At 36.5% G+C, this 16702-nt stretch overlaps 2 protein-coding genes across 11 annotated transcripts in view; one reads left to right on the forward strand and one right to left on the reverse strand.

Annotated features, from left to right (window-relative positions):
- AK5 (adenylate kinase 5) overlaps window positions 1–1751 on the forward strand; it is a 236776-nt gene extending 235025 nt beyond the window's left edge. Inside the window, exon 14 of the mRNA XM_032629168.1 lies at window positions 394–1751. Within this exon, the coding sequence (XP_032485059.1) occupies window positions 394–462 (69 nt within the window). The 3' untranslated portion in view covers window positions 463–1751. The remainder of the gene's footprint in view (window positions 1–393) is intronic.
- A 4174-nt stretch (window positions 1752–5925) lies between these two features.
- ZZZ3 (zinc finger ZZ-type containing 3) overlaps window positions 5926–16702 on the reverse strand; it is a 103787-nt gene continuing 93010 nt past the window's right edge. For 8 of the 10 annotated variants that reach the window (XM_032629157.1, XM_032629105.1, XM_032629130.1 and 5 more), the window contains 4 exons: window positions 16439–16591; window positions 10248–10382; window positions 7613–7713; window positions 6006–7287 (listed from right to left, as the gene is read on the reverse strand). In XM_032629157.1, coding sequence (XP_032485048.1) covers window positions 7143–7287; window positions 7613–7713; window positions 10248–10382; window positions 16439–16591 — 534 coding nt within the window. In that variant the 3' untranslated portion in view covers window positions 6006–7142. Of the gene's footprint in view, window positions 7288–7612; window positions 7714–10247; window positions 10383–16438; window positions 16592–16702 lie in introns of all 10 variants that reach the window. The other 2 variants (XM_032629087.1, XM_032629095.1) reach the window with 2 other exon arrangements.

Below are 16702 nucleotides of genomic sequence, written 5' to 3' on the forward strand. Positions count from 1 at the left end.
TTCTACTCCTTTGGGTAAGTACCAGAGCACAGGCTGCCGGATCATATGCTAAGCGTGTTTAATTTGTAAGAAACCGCCGAACTCTTTCCCCAAGTGACTGTACCCTTCCGCATTCCCATCAGCAAAGAATGAGAGTTCCTGTTGCTTCACATCCTCACCAGTATTTGATGACGTGTTTTAGATTTTGCCCATTCTATAGGTGTGTAGTCGTGTCTTGTTTTTTTAATTAGGCACCTAGTTTTTAAACGACTACTCTTTTCTCTGTGATTTTGGAGTCCTGTGTTTTAAAATTTTGCACAGCAACTTATAAGCAGGTAATCTTTTTTATTACTAAAAGTGGCCTTATTTAAAAACATTTCTTAAGACTTTCTCTTTCTTTCCTTGTTAACACAGATAAATGCAGAGGGGACGCCAGAGGAAGTTTTTCTTCAACTCTGCACAGCTATTGACTCTATTTTCTGAAGGCAAAAATGCATGTATGTTAAGGAGAGTGGAGACAGAGAAAAATATTAAAAGTTCATCCCTAACACTGTGTTTCCATTTAAACCTTTTGTATGCCCCCCGCTCCCAAATCCTGACATTGCTGTTTGCTTCCCAGCTTGACCTGAGAGGTGTCTGGAAATCATGCATGGTGTATTTGGTATTATCCAACCTTTTCCTCCTAAGTCAGACAGCTGTCTGCACTCACAGCAGCACACTTTTCTATCACCTCTGAGCTAAATTAGTACATGAACAGCAGTGCAGTGCCCATCTGTGTCAGTTGTGCCTTCAGGACTTACTAGGGTCTGATCATTCGGTTCTACTCTCTGCAGATAGGGAGGAGTTAGCATCCCTAACACCCCGTCACATCTTCCTTCCTCTTCTAAAGATCTATCTCTTGTTACCTGATTAAGGCCCTTAAGATGGGGGGCAGGCCTGGGCCTCTTCCTCTGGACGTTTCCTCAAGTCTCATCCAGCTCAGAGCTGAAGAGATTGGGTTGACGAGACAACACAAATTGTTCATAAGAAATTTGATTAAATTTGAAAAAATGTGATAAGAGCTTTTTTGTATGTGAAATTGTATAGCTTTTCCAAGATAGCAAAATCTAGACTAGTCACCGGTAACATTTCTCTATTCATTTCTATGATACTGGCTACTTGGAATAGTGTTGTATTGGCTAAGTGAACAAATTGGATAAATTATCTAATAACCTAGTCTCTTCTATACCTGGTGGTGCATTTGGGGAATTATACGTTAAAACCAATGACCAAACAGAATTTAAAAGCATGCGGTGGTTTGTTATCACATTCACTGGACTAATGTCAACTTATGGCTTTGGTTTTAAATGATTATCTATTTAGTTACCAAGCAAGTAAGAAATATAGTAACAAAACTGACATGGGTGGAAAGGGCATGTCAGTACACCATGTTTAACAGATACCAATGCTGTATTTGTTCCATAAAGGCCTTTTCCAGGGGTTTGCAAACCTTTTATCCGTATGTAAAATTGTGTTTCCTCAAATCAAACTGGTGAAGTTTGGTTTCTCTTTTGTGCTATCAGTTGCCAAATAAGAGTTTCTTATATATTCTACTGGAATAACTGCATCTTCCATTCAGTCACTAGAAAAGACCATAGTTTCCGTTTGCATGATTTTTTTTTTCTTCAATGGTTGTGCAGATAAGGATCCATTTCTGGGACAGAACTGTATTTTTAAAATCTTTTTTTTTTCTTGAAATGGATATGTATAAATAAAGTAAATGGAACACAGGATAACGTTTTTCTATTTATTTGTAACTCACATCATTCTGGAAAGCATTTGAAGCTTTATTCCAAACAGAATTAGAAGCAAACACAGTAAGAGTTGAGATTTATGATATGCTCATATGGTTTTAATTTTGGCCATAGGCCAGTTTTGAGCTATTACAGAAAGAACTTCCAGTGTAATTCATGATACATGGTATTTCCTTTTACTCTAGCAGTCATTCTTAAACAGAAATGTCAGTGTTTGCTAATGAAGAAATTAAATTTCTTTGGTTACAATTACGCCTCTATTAACAAAAAGGGGCATGTTCCTACAACTCACACGGTTGTCAAATACTTCATTACTACCCCGAGTTGTAACACTCTCTACAGGGGAGGACAAGGAGTATTTGAGCAAACTAGAAAAAGAGAGTTACAGGATGAAAATTATCAGTTGTGCCAGAAAACACAAAGTGACTCTTTGTAGGAATTAACATTCTTTAAACACATACCACATATTGGTCAACAACCCATGCCCACCACAGCTTTGATAGACAGCAGGGCAGCAGACAAGGCCAGCCATGGCTTTTATGGCTGCAGTTGGCCACCCTCTTGAAAAAGATCAGCAGGGGTAAATGGCTTTGCCCGGAAGAAGAGTATCTAGAGGTGCAAAGCAAGTCTTCTACAGAACTGTTAAAACAGGTCGACTGACTTGAATGGCTTGATATGACATCACTGAAGTCACTGAAGCAGGAAAGGACCTTAGAGGTCTCTGCCCCTCGAAGAAGACCTTGTCTGTATGTAGAAGACATCAGAACACAGTCCAAACTCCTTTACAATGATCTACATTCAAGGCCTCACCTGATCTGGCCCTCTGCCCTCTCTCACCTCAACAACTACCACTCTCCTCTTACTCATTTGGTTCAAGCTACACTGGCCCTCCTAACATTGCCTGAACAAGCTAAGCTCTCTACTGGATCAGGGCCCTTGCCCTTGCTATCCTTCTGCCTCTTTCTCCAGATTATCCACAAGGCTAACTCCCTCACTCCATTTAGGTCTCTGTTCAAATTTACCCTTGTTGTTGAGGTGTTCTTTGATTATTCCCTCTAAATGGCAGGCTGGTCCTGATTCGTCCATCATCTTTTTTTCAAGCATTATTTTTCTTCACAGCATTTATGTCTGCGTAAAATTACATAGTGTTTTTTATTTACTTGTTTACCGCAGGTCTTCGGCATTAGAATATAAGCTTCAGAAGGGCAAGGCTCTGTATCCTCAGTCCCACACATAGCAGTCATTATGGAGAACTAACATTTAAATCCTCTGAACCTTAGTTTTCTCATCTGTACCATGGAGGTCACAATAGTAAGCAACCTCATAGAGGTGTTGTGCTGATTAAACAGGTTAATAATACATGTAAATCATTTACTAGTTCCTAGTGCTCAATAAGAGGCAGCTCTTTGTCAACGTTTGTTGAGGGTCTCACTTCAACAACTGAGACTAGGACCCAGAATTTCCATGCTAGTTAACATTATATCACTCTAAAAACATGGCAGAAAATGCGGTCCCAGAGAGAACCAGAATCTCAGCCACGCAGGTTTGAACCACATCCTCCAGATAAAATAGGATGTAATGATCCTTTATTCCTCCCAGAGCCCTGTAAAGGAGATCTCCTGAGGCAAACCCTCTAAGGGTCCCACAGATGCACTCACAGACACACTCAGACACAGGTGGTTTCTCTAACTTCCTAGAGAAAAATGTAACCAAAACATTGGTCCTACTACCAATAAATATTTATTGAGAATCTACTAAGAGCCAGGCCCTAGGGATAAATATAGACACGGATGGTCTCTGTTCTCATGGAGCTAAATGTGACACCATGTTCAAAAATCCATTTAATCAGCTACTTGAACTGTAGGGGAAAAGGTTTTTTTTTTTTTTTTTTCTGGGATCATATAAACAGAAGCCCATTTTTCTTCAAGATGTGAAATAAAAACAAACCTTTAGAACCTAAATAGGACATAATCTTGTGTAAAAATCTACTTGTTATCTGGAGGCTTTCAATCTACCCAGTGTACCTAGAATAATGCCCTTCAAACTCTGTTATCCACAGTAAGAAGTACAGTTTATATAGCATGCCACTCTTATGTTTATAACTAACGTAGAAATTTGCAAAGTATTTATCCTTAATACATGTCATATATTATTTTTTTAATTTCATTAAAAAAAATGTTCCTCATACCTCAGTAAATTGTTGTGTTCTGCAATTGAATTTAAACAAAAGAGAAAAGGAGAGAAAAATGGACACAGCACACTATTAGGTTAAGTAAGAGGCACCAAACATGCATGGAAACAAATCGTACCTGAGGCAGAAGACCCAAGTCTTCAGTCCCAGCTTTGCCTAAAGCCTCATGACCACATGTCTGCTGTCAAATTAGAATATGTAAATTATGTGTTTTCCTAATTCGTCATGGGGCAGACGATTTCACAGATCGATGGGTTTCCCCATCCACAGATATGCTGCTCTATTCTGAGCTATAAACCTGGACGTGTGCTCACGTCTGTACTCTAGGGTGCATACCGCACCAGAAGAAAAGACAGAAAAGCAACTCCTGCACACCTCCACCTCCACCATCTCTGAGACCCCTGACACAAAGGGAACATTCTTGCTCAGACGCTGACTCTGAAGCAATCTGTCTGGGCTAAAATCTAAGCATCACCACTTTACTAACTATATGACCTTGGGCAAGTTACTTAACCTCTCTGGCTAGATTTCCTCATATGAAAACAGGATAAAAATGAAACTGCCTCATAAGGTTGTAAGATTAAATTCGTTACCGTATGCTTGCTTGGCACATAACAAGCACTCTATCAGTGTTTGCTATTATTCTTAGCACACATCACACACCAACCAAAATCCCCTCTGCCTAAAAACATTAAAGCAGTGGTTTTAGGTGTCATTAAAAGTTCCTTCAGTTCTTAGCAAATAACTTGAGCAGAATATTTCAGGAAATACAACTGACCTACTGAATACTACTAAATAAGTGATGCTTTAATAAGTAGGTCTATGTTGTCTTTTACAACCAATGCTTCTATGTAGAGATAGAAGGCCTACTTGCAAATGAGAGCCCTCTGCATTCCTGCAGTCCTCACATTAAAACAACAAAACACATTACCACTACTACTACCCTTTTAAAGCCATGAGGACTATTTGCTTGGAGCTGAAAAATGCAAAATAAACACATCTTTTGCTCAAGCAGAAAATTTTGTTACTCAAAATTCTCAAAATCTTTGTCTTTAAAAAATACATTTAAGTGGATTTATTTTGTCTATTCTGCTTATATAAATATCAATTGTATCACTCTTTCAAAACATACTTCATACTTTATGGGATTTCTGAATGGCTCTGAATGGTTCTCCAAAACTGACTGGTATTACTTCTATGCAAACACAGGAGTTACCATCAAGTGCTACTTCAACTTTACTACAAGTTGAAGGTAGATCTCTGGCATATTCAATTGAAGTATAATAGCCAAATGCCCAGAATGTTAATGATTCTCCTCTTCTTGCCCCAACTAATAATTCCAGAGCAAAAACTCTAATTCAAATCCATTTCCTTTTCTTCTGATGTGATATATTTTATCAAAATCATCAGTATTCTTTAATCAATACATTAAAATTCTCATATTTCTATAGTTAAAACTGTATTACTTTTCTCAATTGAAAGAATTCAGGGTATTAGTTCAGTACCCTGCAATGTATTGAAGAGGACTGGTAAACAATGTCCCCTTGATTTAAAATTGGAAAAAACAGGAGACTCTAAAAATTGCGTCAGTATACTTAATCAATCTTAGAATATTTATATTTTCTTCTCCAGTGGTCAATAATAATTTCCAGGGAATACAGCGATTTTCAAAAACCACTTATTTAACACATGGGGGGCTTATTTCATCAGAAAGAATGATAGTTAGGTTAAAAGTTTTCAACCTAATTTTAGTTTTCACATCTGGACATTAATAGTTGTCTTTTTCTTTAACCATGGTACATATTCTTTTTTGCTAACCTAGTTTAGTGTTTCAGCACACACAGTGAGTGACAACATTACCATCTTTTACAGAGCTTCTCAAGTTTACCTTCTTTTCCATCATATAGTCCTTACTCTTTTTTAACGGACAGATAGGTAAAGGAAAAAAAAAAACCTTAAAAAAATTGTTTTGGTTTTAATACTAGTAAAAATAAAATCCAAAATCTAACCGAAGGAAGTCACAACAAGCATTCTATAATATAAACAGACAGTATCCACATAGTTTATTTCTCACAGTTCTTCTGACAAATGAACATTATTCAAGAACATACTGTATACACAGATAAGAAGAAACATACAAAATGTTTTAAATGATGCACAACAAAATCCAGCAGTATAAAAGAATGCATGTGAACTCTTGCTCACTGCACAGACTAAATTTAATCACTTGTTTAAATAGTAATAAAAATACAATCTTTTATGGATCTTGTGCAGACTACAAAAGAGGGAAATTATTACCATATATATGATTTTTCTATTAGGCAGTTTTCTTCTATGAGTTGCACTGACAACTCCAAATACAGAGGCAGAAGGCTGTGTATTTTAAAGGAATTAATGTTGTGAATTAGAGACTTTACACGGTTACTACCACTGGCACTTTTCACCATAGTTTGTACACATCACATGATCATCTTATATAACATTACATTTAAAAAATATATCTGAGTGACAATTTTATAACATTCACACACCATGAGTTGGTTAAGGAAGCAATGCCACAGTTGCCTCCTGTAGTGCTTCACTGTTGGTAATAAGGACAGTTCATTGTGGTTAAAAGAAATTAGACATCAACATGGTTAAGCAGCTCCAATTTACTAAAGGCCATCAGCGGCCATCACTGGGACAGTGAGTTCTTTTAAAGTGTATGTATCCTAGAAGCAAACACCATCATTGGTTAAAACTTTGTCTAAGGAAGTCAGTTTCTGTGCTGGAAACTATTTTCACAAAACTGAAAGCTACTGAACTGTTTTAATATAAATACTTTGTCTTCTCATTAGCATATTTATGACCAAGTTCTTTGAAACCTTTGGAATTTACTCTCTCTTTAATATGTGCTCTCATTTCCATCTCACCCATTTAAGATCACCACCTAAAAGGCTTTAAGGTGGTGGTGCGAATTTCACCAGGGAAACCCTTTTGCTCACCAGGAATGTTCAGCTGCTGAACAGTGATCTAGAGCCACAACGGTGCAGAGCTGTTGACGAGAACACTCAGGAAGCTGTCATGCTGTGAGTGTCATTTCAGGGAAAGTAGAGAATCTTTCCAAACTGTGCACATAATTCACAATGATACCATTGCTATGTGTTGAAGAGGACTAGTATATGATGTTCTCTTCCATGTCATCTGTTTGCTGGAAAGTAGTTTGGGTCAAGGTAATTATAACTGGTGCCCTGGGACACACAGTAGTCTCTGTCTAAGAATGTCTCTGACCTATAAACAGGTTCTAGTTGGTGATCTTCCTTGTGAATATCTGTTTCATGAAGGCTGAAAAGAAAACACACACACACACACACACACACACACACACACACACACAAACACATCATTACATGGCATTGGATGCATTTTGGTCTAGACATTATCAAACTTCCTCACAGCTCTACCTGTTTAAATCCATTAATCTCTCAAAATCTCTAACGGAAAGTTACTTGAGATATGGTGTCATTAAGGAAAATTTCTTAATTGTCTAGAACAACAAAGTTCAACCCATTAAATGTGGTGATTTTCTAAGCAGTTTAGAAATTAAACTCACTAGTGTCTGAGAAGCTCTTGTCAAAATTTAAGACTTACAATGATAGATAACACTTACCAGTCTGAACAAGAATCACAGAAATCCAAAGACATTTCTGGAGGACAATCCTGGCAGTGCCACCGAACACCCTGGATAGGTTCTATGCCACAGTTATCACACTATTAAAGATTCAGAGAGAAAAAGTATTAAACTATATTGTTCTCAAGCTTTCTTTTTTCCTGCTGGGCAACACATAATGTGAACATAGACATTCTCTCCTCTCTCCCCATGCACAAGATAGTGGGATAACACAAAAAATGGTTATAAGTTAGGCACAATTTCTAGCAAACTAGCTGAAACTCTATCCATTCAAGATTGAGCTACAATACAGATGGGTGAGAGGAACATCATAATATGCTTTAATTTATTTTTAAAAATCTTATGTAAATCATCTGCAAACTTGGGCATTTGATTATTAGTAGCTATTGACTTGAAAGGTACCTCAGACCCGTGTACAATGACTGGGATTTAGAACCACTGACTTAATACCATTGTTAAAGCTATCCAAATATGTTACAGAACTATTTAAAACAGGATACCACAGCTAACATAAACCCAACTGAACAAAAGATCCTCTCTGAACTTTCACCTTACTGAGTTACTTTCCAAAGCCTTGAAGGCTCCTAATAACCAACGACCACCATGAAGAAAAGGCAAATTTAGCTATTTCTCAGTGTTGTGGCAGTGTGGTAGCGCTCGGTGTGTTCTGCGCAATCTTGGAAATCAAAGTAAATCTCATTTCTAGTTTCTTTGATCATCAGGCCAACTAGAGTGGCTGACAGACTGGCAAACAAGCCACAGCTGGGTCTTACAACAAAATTATGAGAAGTAGAGAGAGTTTCTTCCTGGAAAGACACAGCTGTCAATTAGGAAAATCTCTAAATGGAGAAGCAGGACCACTGAAAGATCTAGAAAAGAAAATCATTTAATATATTCTGGCTAATAGCCACTCCAGAGGACCAGAGGTATAAGAATTTTGTTTTAAATTTATTAAGTCACAGCACACATCAGTATTTTTATGTATACCACTACCAGCAAGTCTGTAGTTCATGGTCTCAATTTTACTTCCTCCAATCCCACCAAGTATAGCCAGTTCTAACATCTAAGGTGTTCTCAAACCTGTCAATCTCTCTATTTCTACAGCCACCAGTCAAGTTCAGGACATTCTCATCTTTTGTCTAAATTAATGAAGAGAATCTCCAACTAGTCTCCCTTCCCTCAGCCTTGCTTTCTTCCTATCCATTCTCCATACTAATGGCAGAATGATCTTTTTCCCCCTTCACTTAATTTTTTTTCAATTACATAAAAAATATACATGAACAAATTATTATTTAAAGAATTTAACAATACTGTAGTCAGAATTAAGAGTTATCCACTCTAAACCCACTGCCTTCCTAAGGGTTGTATTGTTTAAGAAAATAGAATGATCTTTCCAAAATGCAAATTTCATGTTACTCTGCTTAAAATCCTTCAAAGTTTCTCCAACATTTTAGAAGAGTTTAAACTCCTTAGCAAAATTTCCAAGGCAACTAAATAGCCTCTCACTGCTCTCCAGTATGCACACTAGTCACACTCAACTAATTCACTCATTTAACTTCTCTAAATCACTTATGAGATGAAAACAGAATAGGGAAGGATGTGAGTTCATCTTGTTTACTGCTAAATCCCTAGCACTTAGCAAAGTGCCTGGAACATAAATGGATATCTCAAAATTTTGTGACATGAATAAATGTATTTCTACTAGCCCCTCAAAAAACAGCAGAGATAACTGAATCTGAAAGGGGAAAAGAAATTTCTGGTCCATGAACAACAGCAACAACAAAAGAAATAGCTCTATGGATGAATGGACAAAGAAAATGTGTTCTCTCTCTCTATATATATACACACACACACACAATGGATATTATTCAGCCATAAAACAGAAAGAAATCCTGCCATTTGTGACAACATGGATGAAACCTAAGGACATTACGCTAAGTGAAATATATCAGACACAGAAAGACAAATACTATATGATCTCGCTTAAATGTAGAATCCAAAAAAGTTAAATTCACAGAAGCAAAGAATTAGAATGGAGGTTGCTGAGGGTTGCCAGGGGCTGGGTGGGGTGGGGGGAGGTAGTGGTGGGCGTGGTGTCATTGGTCAAAGGGTACAAACTTTCAGTTATAAGATGAATAAGTTCTGGAGGTCTAATGTACAACACGGTAATTATAGTTAATAATACTGCATTGCATACTTGAAATTTGCTGAGAGAGCAGATGTTAAGTGTTCTTATCTCAAAAAAAAAAAGACAACTATGCGAGGTGAATTTTTTTTATATCTTAAATTTTTTGTACACAAATATGTACAGTTTTTATTTGTCAGTTATATCTCAGTAAATTTGGGGTGGGGAAATAGCTAGAAAAACCTCTCATCTCATATATTACCTCAAAGTATACCTGTATATTTTTCTTCTCTATCTCTACTGAATCATAAATCTCTTGACACCAGTAACTGTGGCACACTACTTTGTATAAATGAACAGGACAAGAGCTAAACTTACTTTTATCTGTGTGCTTGAAAGTCGTGGAGCTTAAAGCTCCGAAAACCACCTTAAATATATCCTATCACCCTTTCAAAAATTAAATGAATAGAAGAATTAAATAGAATTTACCTTGAAGCCCACATGTTGCACAAATCCACTTTCAGCTTGCATTTGCTGAAGTTTCTGTTTTTTTAACTTTTTAAACTGTAATAGTTCCTTATATTCAGGTAAATTCCTATACATAATAGGAATACTTTCTTCATCCTATTGAAAAAAACAAAACACAAAACTGTTAGTTTCATAATTAAAATGAACTAGTATAAGAAATACTGATAAAGAGTATTTTTCTATTGACAAGATATTTTCCACATTTAAGAGATCCTTGGGTTTCCCTGGTGGCGCAGTGGTTGAGAGTCCGCCTGCCGATGCAGGGGACACGGGTTCGTGCCCCGGTCCGGGAAGATCCCACATGCCGCAGAGCGGCTGGGCCCGTGAGCCAATAGCCGCTGAGCCTGTGCTCCGCAACGGGAGAGGCCAAAGAGACCCTCAACCTTTTAGGGCTCACAGAAAATCAGCGCTGCTATCAGCAATATTTTAGACTAATACTTCTGGAGGGCTTCTTTTTTTTTTTTTTTTTTTTTTTTTTTTTGCCGTACGCGGGCCTCTCACTGTTGTGGCTTCTCCCCTTGCGGAGCACAGGCTCCAGACGCACAGGCTCAGTGGCCATGGCTCACGGGCCCAGCCGCTCCACGGCATGTGGGATCTTCCCGAACCGGGGCACGAAGCCGTGTCCCCTGCATTGGCAGGCGGACTCTCAACCACTGCGCCACCAGGGAAGCCCTGGAGGGATTCTTAATGCAATAGTAATATTGAACTGTAGTAGGCATCTTCATAACGCAAGTACCAGGGGAACAAGGCATGACTCCCACCTCTGTCATACACTAATGCAGCTTCAACACCATCCCAACAAGTTCATGGCGACTTGGAAGACTCCTTGTAATCTACTTTTTCCTGATCTGCAGGAAGCTCCTCTTCTCCAATCTAACAGATTTTTAAGCTTCCTCAGGTAAATATGACATTTTCTTAACAACAAGCAAACTAATCTCTTCTGTTTTCTGCTCAGTACTCCCAATGATCAATACAGTACATTCCTCTTACTCAAATGGATAAACTTAAGTTACAAAGATTATTATTTACAATAAAGAAATGAACAGTAAAAGCTATATGAATTTGAAGTTGACAGATGAATCACTAACTGCTTCCTATTTTCCCAATTTATTTGTGCTCTGCCACCCAGGATCCATTTCTTCCCTTTGCTACCTCATGACTGATCCCATGGTCACTGATTTCCACAACCCTCCTAAAAGCATCCCCAGTTCATTAATCCCATGTTCCATCAATTCTCAATCCTGGACCAGACAACCCCTGCACCTCCTGTTCCTCCTGCTCTCCATGTTACGTATTCTTAACTACTATATTTATATTATATCAAGGAAACTGATGTTTATAGAAATTATAACATATGCCCAAGCTTACATCGTTAATTAGTTAAAGAGTCAAGTGATTTGAACCCAGATTTGTCCATATAACTAACCCCTTACACACCTAGCAGCCCAAGGCCTAAACCTAAGTGTTATCCTTAATTTTATACTGTCATATCTAATAAAACATAATTCTGTCACTATTTAATACTACCTAAAATCTCTCTCAAATCAGTCCTCTATAGTATCCACTCCCTCCTCTGTCTCACTATTGCTAAAAATGGCTTCCTCGCTATCTACAGTGTCAAGCCCAAAGGCCTCAGCTGGATAATGATTCTTTACAATCTCATACTTCACCTACCTTATCTCCCACTATCTTTCATCCATTTCAAATTCTTGTCAACTAAAGATGTTAAATTATAGCTACTGCCTTCCTATGTTACCCCTGAGAAAGACAACATAAATAATGTAATAAAAAAAAATAATGTAATAAATACGTAATACCAATAAATATGATGTAACCCAAATAATTAAATAATGTAGTAAGAAATTTTATAATAAAATGTATTAAATTTAGATATTTTAGGCAAATACAAAGAATACAAACTGCTAAATTTTTTAATTTGCATTTTAAGTCTAAGGGTATTATTAAATTTGGTCAACAAGATTAAGTTAGATATATGTATACATATAGCTGATTCACTCTGTTATACAGCAGAAATGAACACATTGTTAAGCAATTATACTCCAATAAAGATGTTTAAAAAAAAAAGTTAAATCACCTCACACCCACTAAGATGGCTACTATCAAAATTAACAAATAGTAATAATAATAATAAGTGTTGGCAAGGATGTAGAGAAATTGAAACTTTTGTACACTGTTGATGAGAATATAAAATGTTCTAGCCATTACTGAAAATAGTACTGTGGTTCCTCAAAAAATGAAACAGAATTACCATATGATCCAGCAATTCCACTTCTGGGTATATGCCCAAAAGAATTTGAGAGCAGAGACTCTAACAGATATTTGTACACCCGTGTTCACAGCAGCATTAGTCACAACAGCCAAAAGGTAGAAGCAACCCAAGTGTCCACTGACAGAAGAATGGATACATAAAATGTGGTATGCACACTCAATGGAATATTATTTGGCCGTAAAAGTGGAAATTGTGACACGTTACATGATGGATGAACCTTGATGACATTATGCTAAGTGATATAAGCCAGTCACAAAAGGACAAAAACTGTATGATTCTACCTATATGAGGTACCCAGAGTAGTCAAACTCAAAGAGACGGAAAGTAGAATGGTAGTTGCCAGGAGCTAGAAGGAGGAGGGAATAGCGAGATGATGTTTACTGGATGCAGAGTTTCAGTTTTGCAAGACATAAAGAGTTCTGGAGATTCGCTGCACAATAAGGTAAATGTACTTTAACACCACTGAACTGTACACTCAAGACTGGCTGAGATGGTCAATTTTCTGTTATGGGTATTCAGCACAATTAAAAATTAAAATTCCATACTATTCAGCCATCAAAAAAAAAGATAAAATCTTGCCAGCTGTGGCAACAAGGATGGACTTTGAGGAAATTGATGCAAAGTGAAATAAGTCAGAGGAGAAAGACAAGTACCGAGATTTCACTCTTATGTTGAATATTAAAAAAACATAAAATAAACAAACAAACAAATTAAAACAAAAACACACACAGGTACAGAGAACAGATTGGTGTTCTTTCCACAGAGGGGAAGAGTGGTAGGGGGAGGGAGAGATGGGTAGAGGGGGTCAAATGTATGGTGATGGATACAAACTAGAATTTTTGGTGGTGAGCACACTGTAGTGCATATATATTAGTTGAATTACAATGCTGTACACATGAAACATGTAATGTTATAAACCAATGTTACTTTAAAATGAACAAAAAAACAAATATTTTTAAAATGCTCACCCATAAACAGATTTCCTAGTTATAATCATTTTAAATTTACTTAAAGGAGAAATACTATGACCAATTTCAAGGGGGTCTAAATGGTATACAGATTGTCTCTCTAGCTACTGCTTTTCTGAAAAGAGAAACTGAAATCTATAAATTTTACACTAGAGGATTCATAAATATACATTTAAATAGCTATTTTAAAGTAATCAGAATGATGTGAACTGGTGCTCATTTAAAAATAAATAAATAAAATCAACCAAACAAAAGCTAAATCAAATTCAACCACCTATACTATACTATATTTTGCCAATTTTCTCAAAATGTACTTCTTTTAAGCATCCCATCATCACTCCTCACCTAGCTCAGTTTTATTCATCCTTCAATGGCCAACTTGACTATCACTTCCTTGGGTCTTCCACTTAAACTCTCAATCTGAATTAAGTACCTCTAAAATAATTACAATGACACATACTTTTGAAGCATTTTTAAAATTTTGTAATTTATTGATGTGATTACACATTTATCTCCTCCCACAAAACTAAGATTTATGAGAACCCCAAGATCATAGATATTTTATTCATAACTATGGAGCTGACCTCTAGCAGAGCCTGTTACATATTAAGTGTAAATAAACATTTCTCAAATGAGTAATTCTAATAGTCACAAAATACAAAATTACACACAAATGCCATATCTTAAGACACAGCAGAATCTAGCTGTTTTTCAAAAAGACAAGTTTAAAAAGAAAAAAAAAATTTAAGAATACAGTCATTTTACAGTAGTTTCATACCAAAGTACACAATCAGTGTTTGATTAACCTAGAAACAGAACAAAGGAGACTTATTTTTATCTGCTGACTTTTCATTAAAATCTCCTTTTCCGGTTACCATATATAATCAAAGTACTAAGAAAGATATAAGGCAATCTTCATGTCCTTTAAGCAAGGAATCAGAATCATGTTACTTATTGAGGAAGAATTTTAGCATAGTAAAATAAAAAATATTAACAGCAATAAAAAGGAATCTCTGAATGTAAAGTAAAATGAAATGAATTAACCTAAAATAGCATCCAGTTGATGACAACACAGAGAGGAATTAGTCTAAGAGGATTTAAAAAGTATAATTTGACTTTATTTCTGTAGTTGGGTGTATCCTAAGGCAAAAACAGTGCTACCTGGGGCTTCCCTGGTGGCGCAATGGTTGAGTGTCCACCTGCTGATGCAGGGGACATGGGTTCATGCCCTGGTCTGCGAAGATTCCACATGCCGTGGAGCGGCTGGGACCGTGAGCCATGGCCGCTGAGCCTGAGCATCTGGAGCCTGTGCTCTGCAAAAACAGTGCTACCCAAAAAACCTGTTTTCAGGATCATACTGTTGATGGTAGTGTTAGTATTATGAAATTCTGAGACTACTGTGGGCAGTGTGAGACAAAGAAAGTAAGCATTATGTTGATGTCACTGATAACTGGAATTTTCAGCACGGGAGAAAAATGATACATATTAAAGATCAAAATGGGTTAAGTAAAATTCCCACAGTCCTTAAGTTGAATTTGAAATAAAATGATGAATTTATGATGTCTTTTAATTTTAACAAATATATAACATATTTCTCAGCTCTGTCCACTATATAGGCTTAGATACAATGATCAATCCAGTAGCAAGTAACATCCTGTATCAGGATAGAGCCTCCAAATACCATTTCTCAATAAAAGAAAGCAGAACTGACTCCAGGTCTGAAGCAGGAAATATACAAGATGAGCCTGGAATTTCCTTGTCCTACCGGACAGTAAGAAAGCTATAAAAGATTACTAGAGTCTTGTCAAAAGAACTCAAAATCCAGCTTGAATAGGTTACAACCAACCAATGGGCCAATTTGTACACTAATAAAGACAATAATATCAATGCACTGAAACACATTAAATATATTTTAAGTCCAACAATTCATAAGAATACAAAAATTTTAAAACCTCATGAGTCAATCTGGAGGATATCAGAGAACAAACTCATTATTTTAAAAACAAGAAAATAAAGGGAAGAATCAAACAGTTATGCTGCGTTTTCTGTATGTAACTTAGGATAATCAAATAGTTGATGGGGGGGTTACTTTGTGAATATTCTATCAAATAAATGAAGAAAGAATTTTACTATTTTGTAACATCTAATGAGTTAATGGATCTAAGCAACAATGTATGCTATGTCAAACTGATGAAAGTATACATGAAGTAGTCCTGCCCACCCTAACAAACAAAAAAACAAATAAACCTGAATCTGATCAGTTATCTAGACCTATCAATTTATAGGAGATTCAGGGAACAGAGGAACAGATTAAATGACACCAAGGAGATACAAACAACAAAATCCACACTGAGGTAAATTCTACAAGACAAATAACCCAGTTTTTCAACAAAACAAATGTGAGAGGGGAAAACAGAAGAGAGAGAAAAGGGCGGCGGGGGGGAGGCACTACTGCAATTTATGACTGGGGAAATGTGAATTGACTGTATATCTGGATTATATAAAGAAGTACCTTTTAATAAACATGATAATGATATTTTGTAATGTCTGGAACTTGCTCCAAAATAATCCCAGACAGAAAGTTGGGTGGGTAGGAAGTATAGATGAAAATAAGATTGCCACAAACTGATAATTGTTAAAGCTGAATAATGGGTGCACATGGGTTTATTTTTGTATATGCTTGAAAGTTTCTTCATAAAAACATTTTTAAAGCCCATTGTAAAACAAGTTTGACTAGTTAATTAAAAGAAAAGAAAGCAATATTCTCTGAAGAATAGGAATAATTAGGAAATCCTGGTGCTCCCATTCTGTATCCTGATCTGTATAATACATAGATAAAGATAGATAGATAGATAGATAGACAGACATATATATAGTATAAATAGATAACTTACTGATGCCTCCTCCATAGCAGTGTTCATGTGGCTACGAAAACAGGATCGGTCATCATCTTCATCCATATACACTGGTGGTTCATGGGAAGTCATGAAAGTGGAAGGTTTAAAGAGATGCTTATTAAGGGGGTGCTGTCGTCTGCTTGTTGAAGACTAAGTGAGAAAACAAATTTTTAATTGGGATAGTGGACAATCATTAAAAGAATCAAAAATATAAATGCTACTTCCTGCATATCTGCCTGATCAGAAGGACTGCACCTCTAC

This window comes from Phocoena sinus, chromosome 1, assembly GCF_008692025.1.
Source record: "Phocoena sinus isolate mPhoSin1 chromosome 1, mPhoSin1.pri, whole genome shotgun sequence".
NCBI lineage: Eukaryota > Metazoa > Chordata > Mammalia > Artiodactyla > Phocoenidae > Phocoena > Phocoena sinus.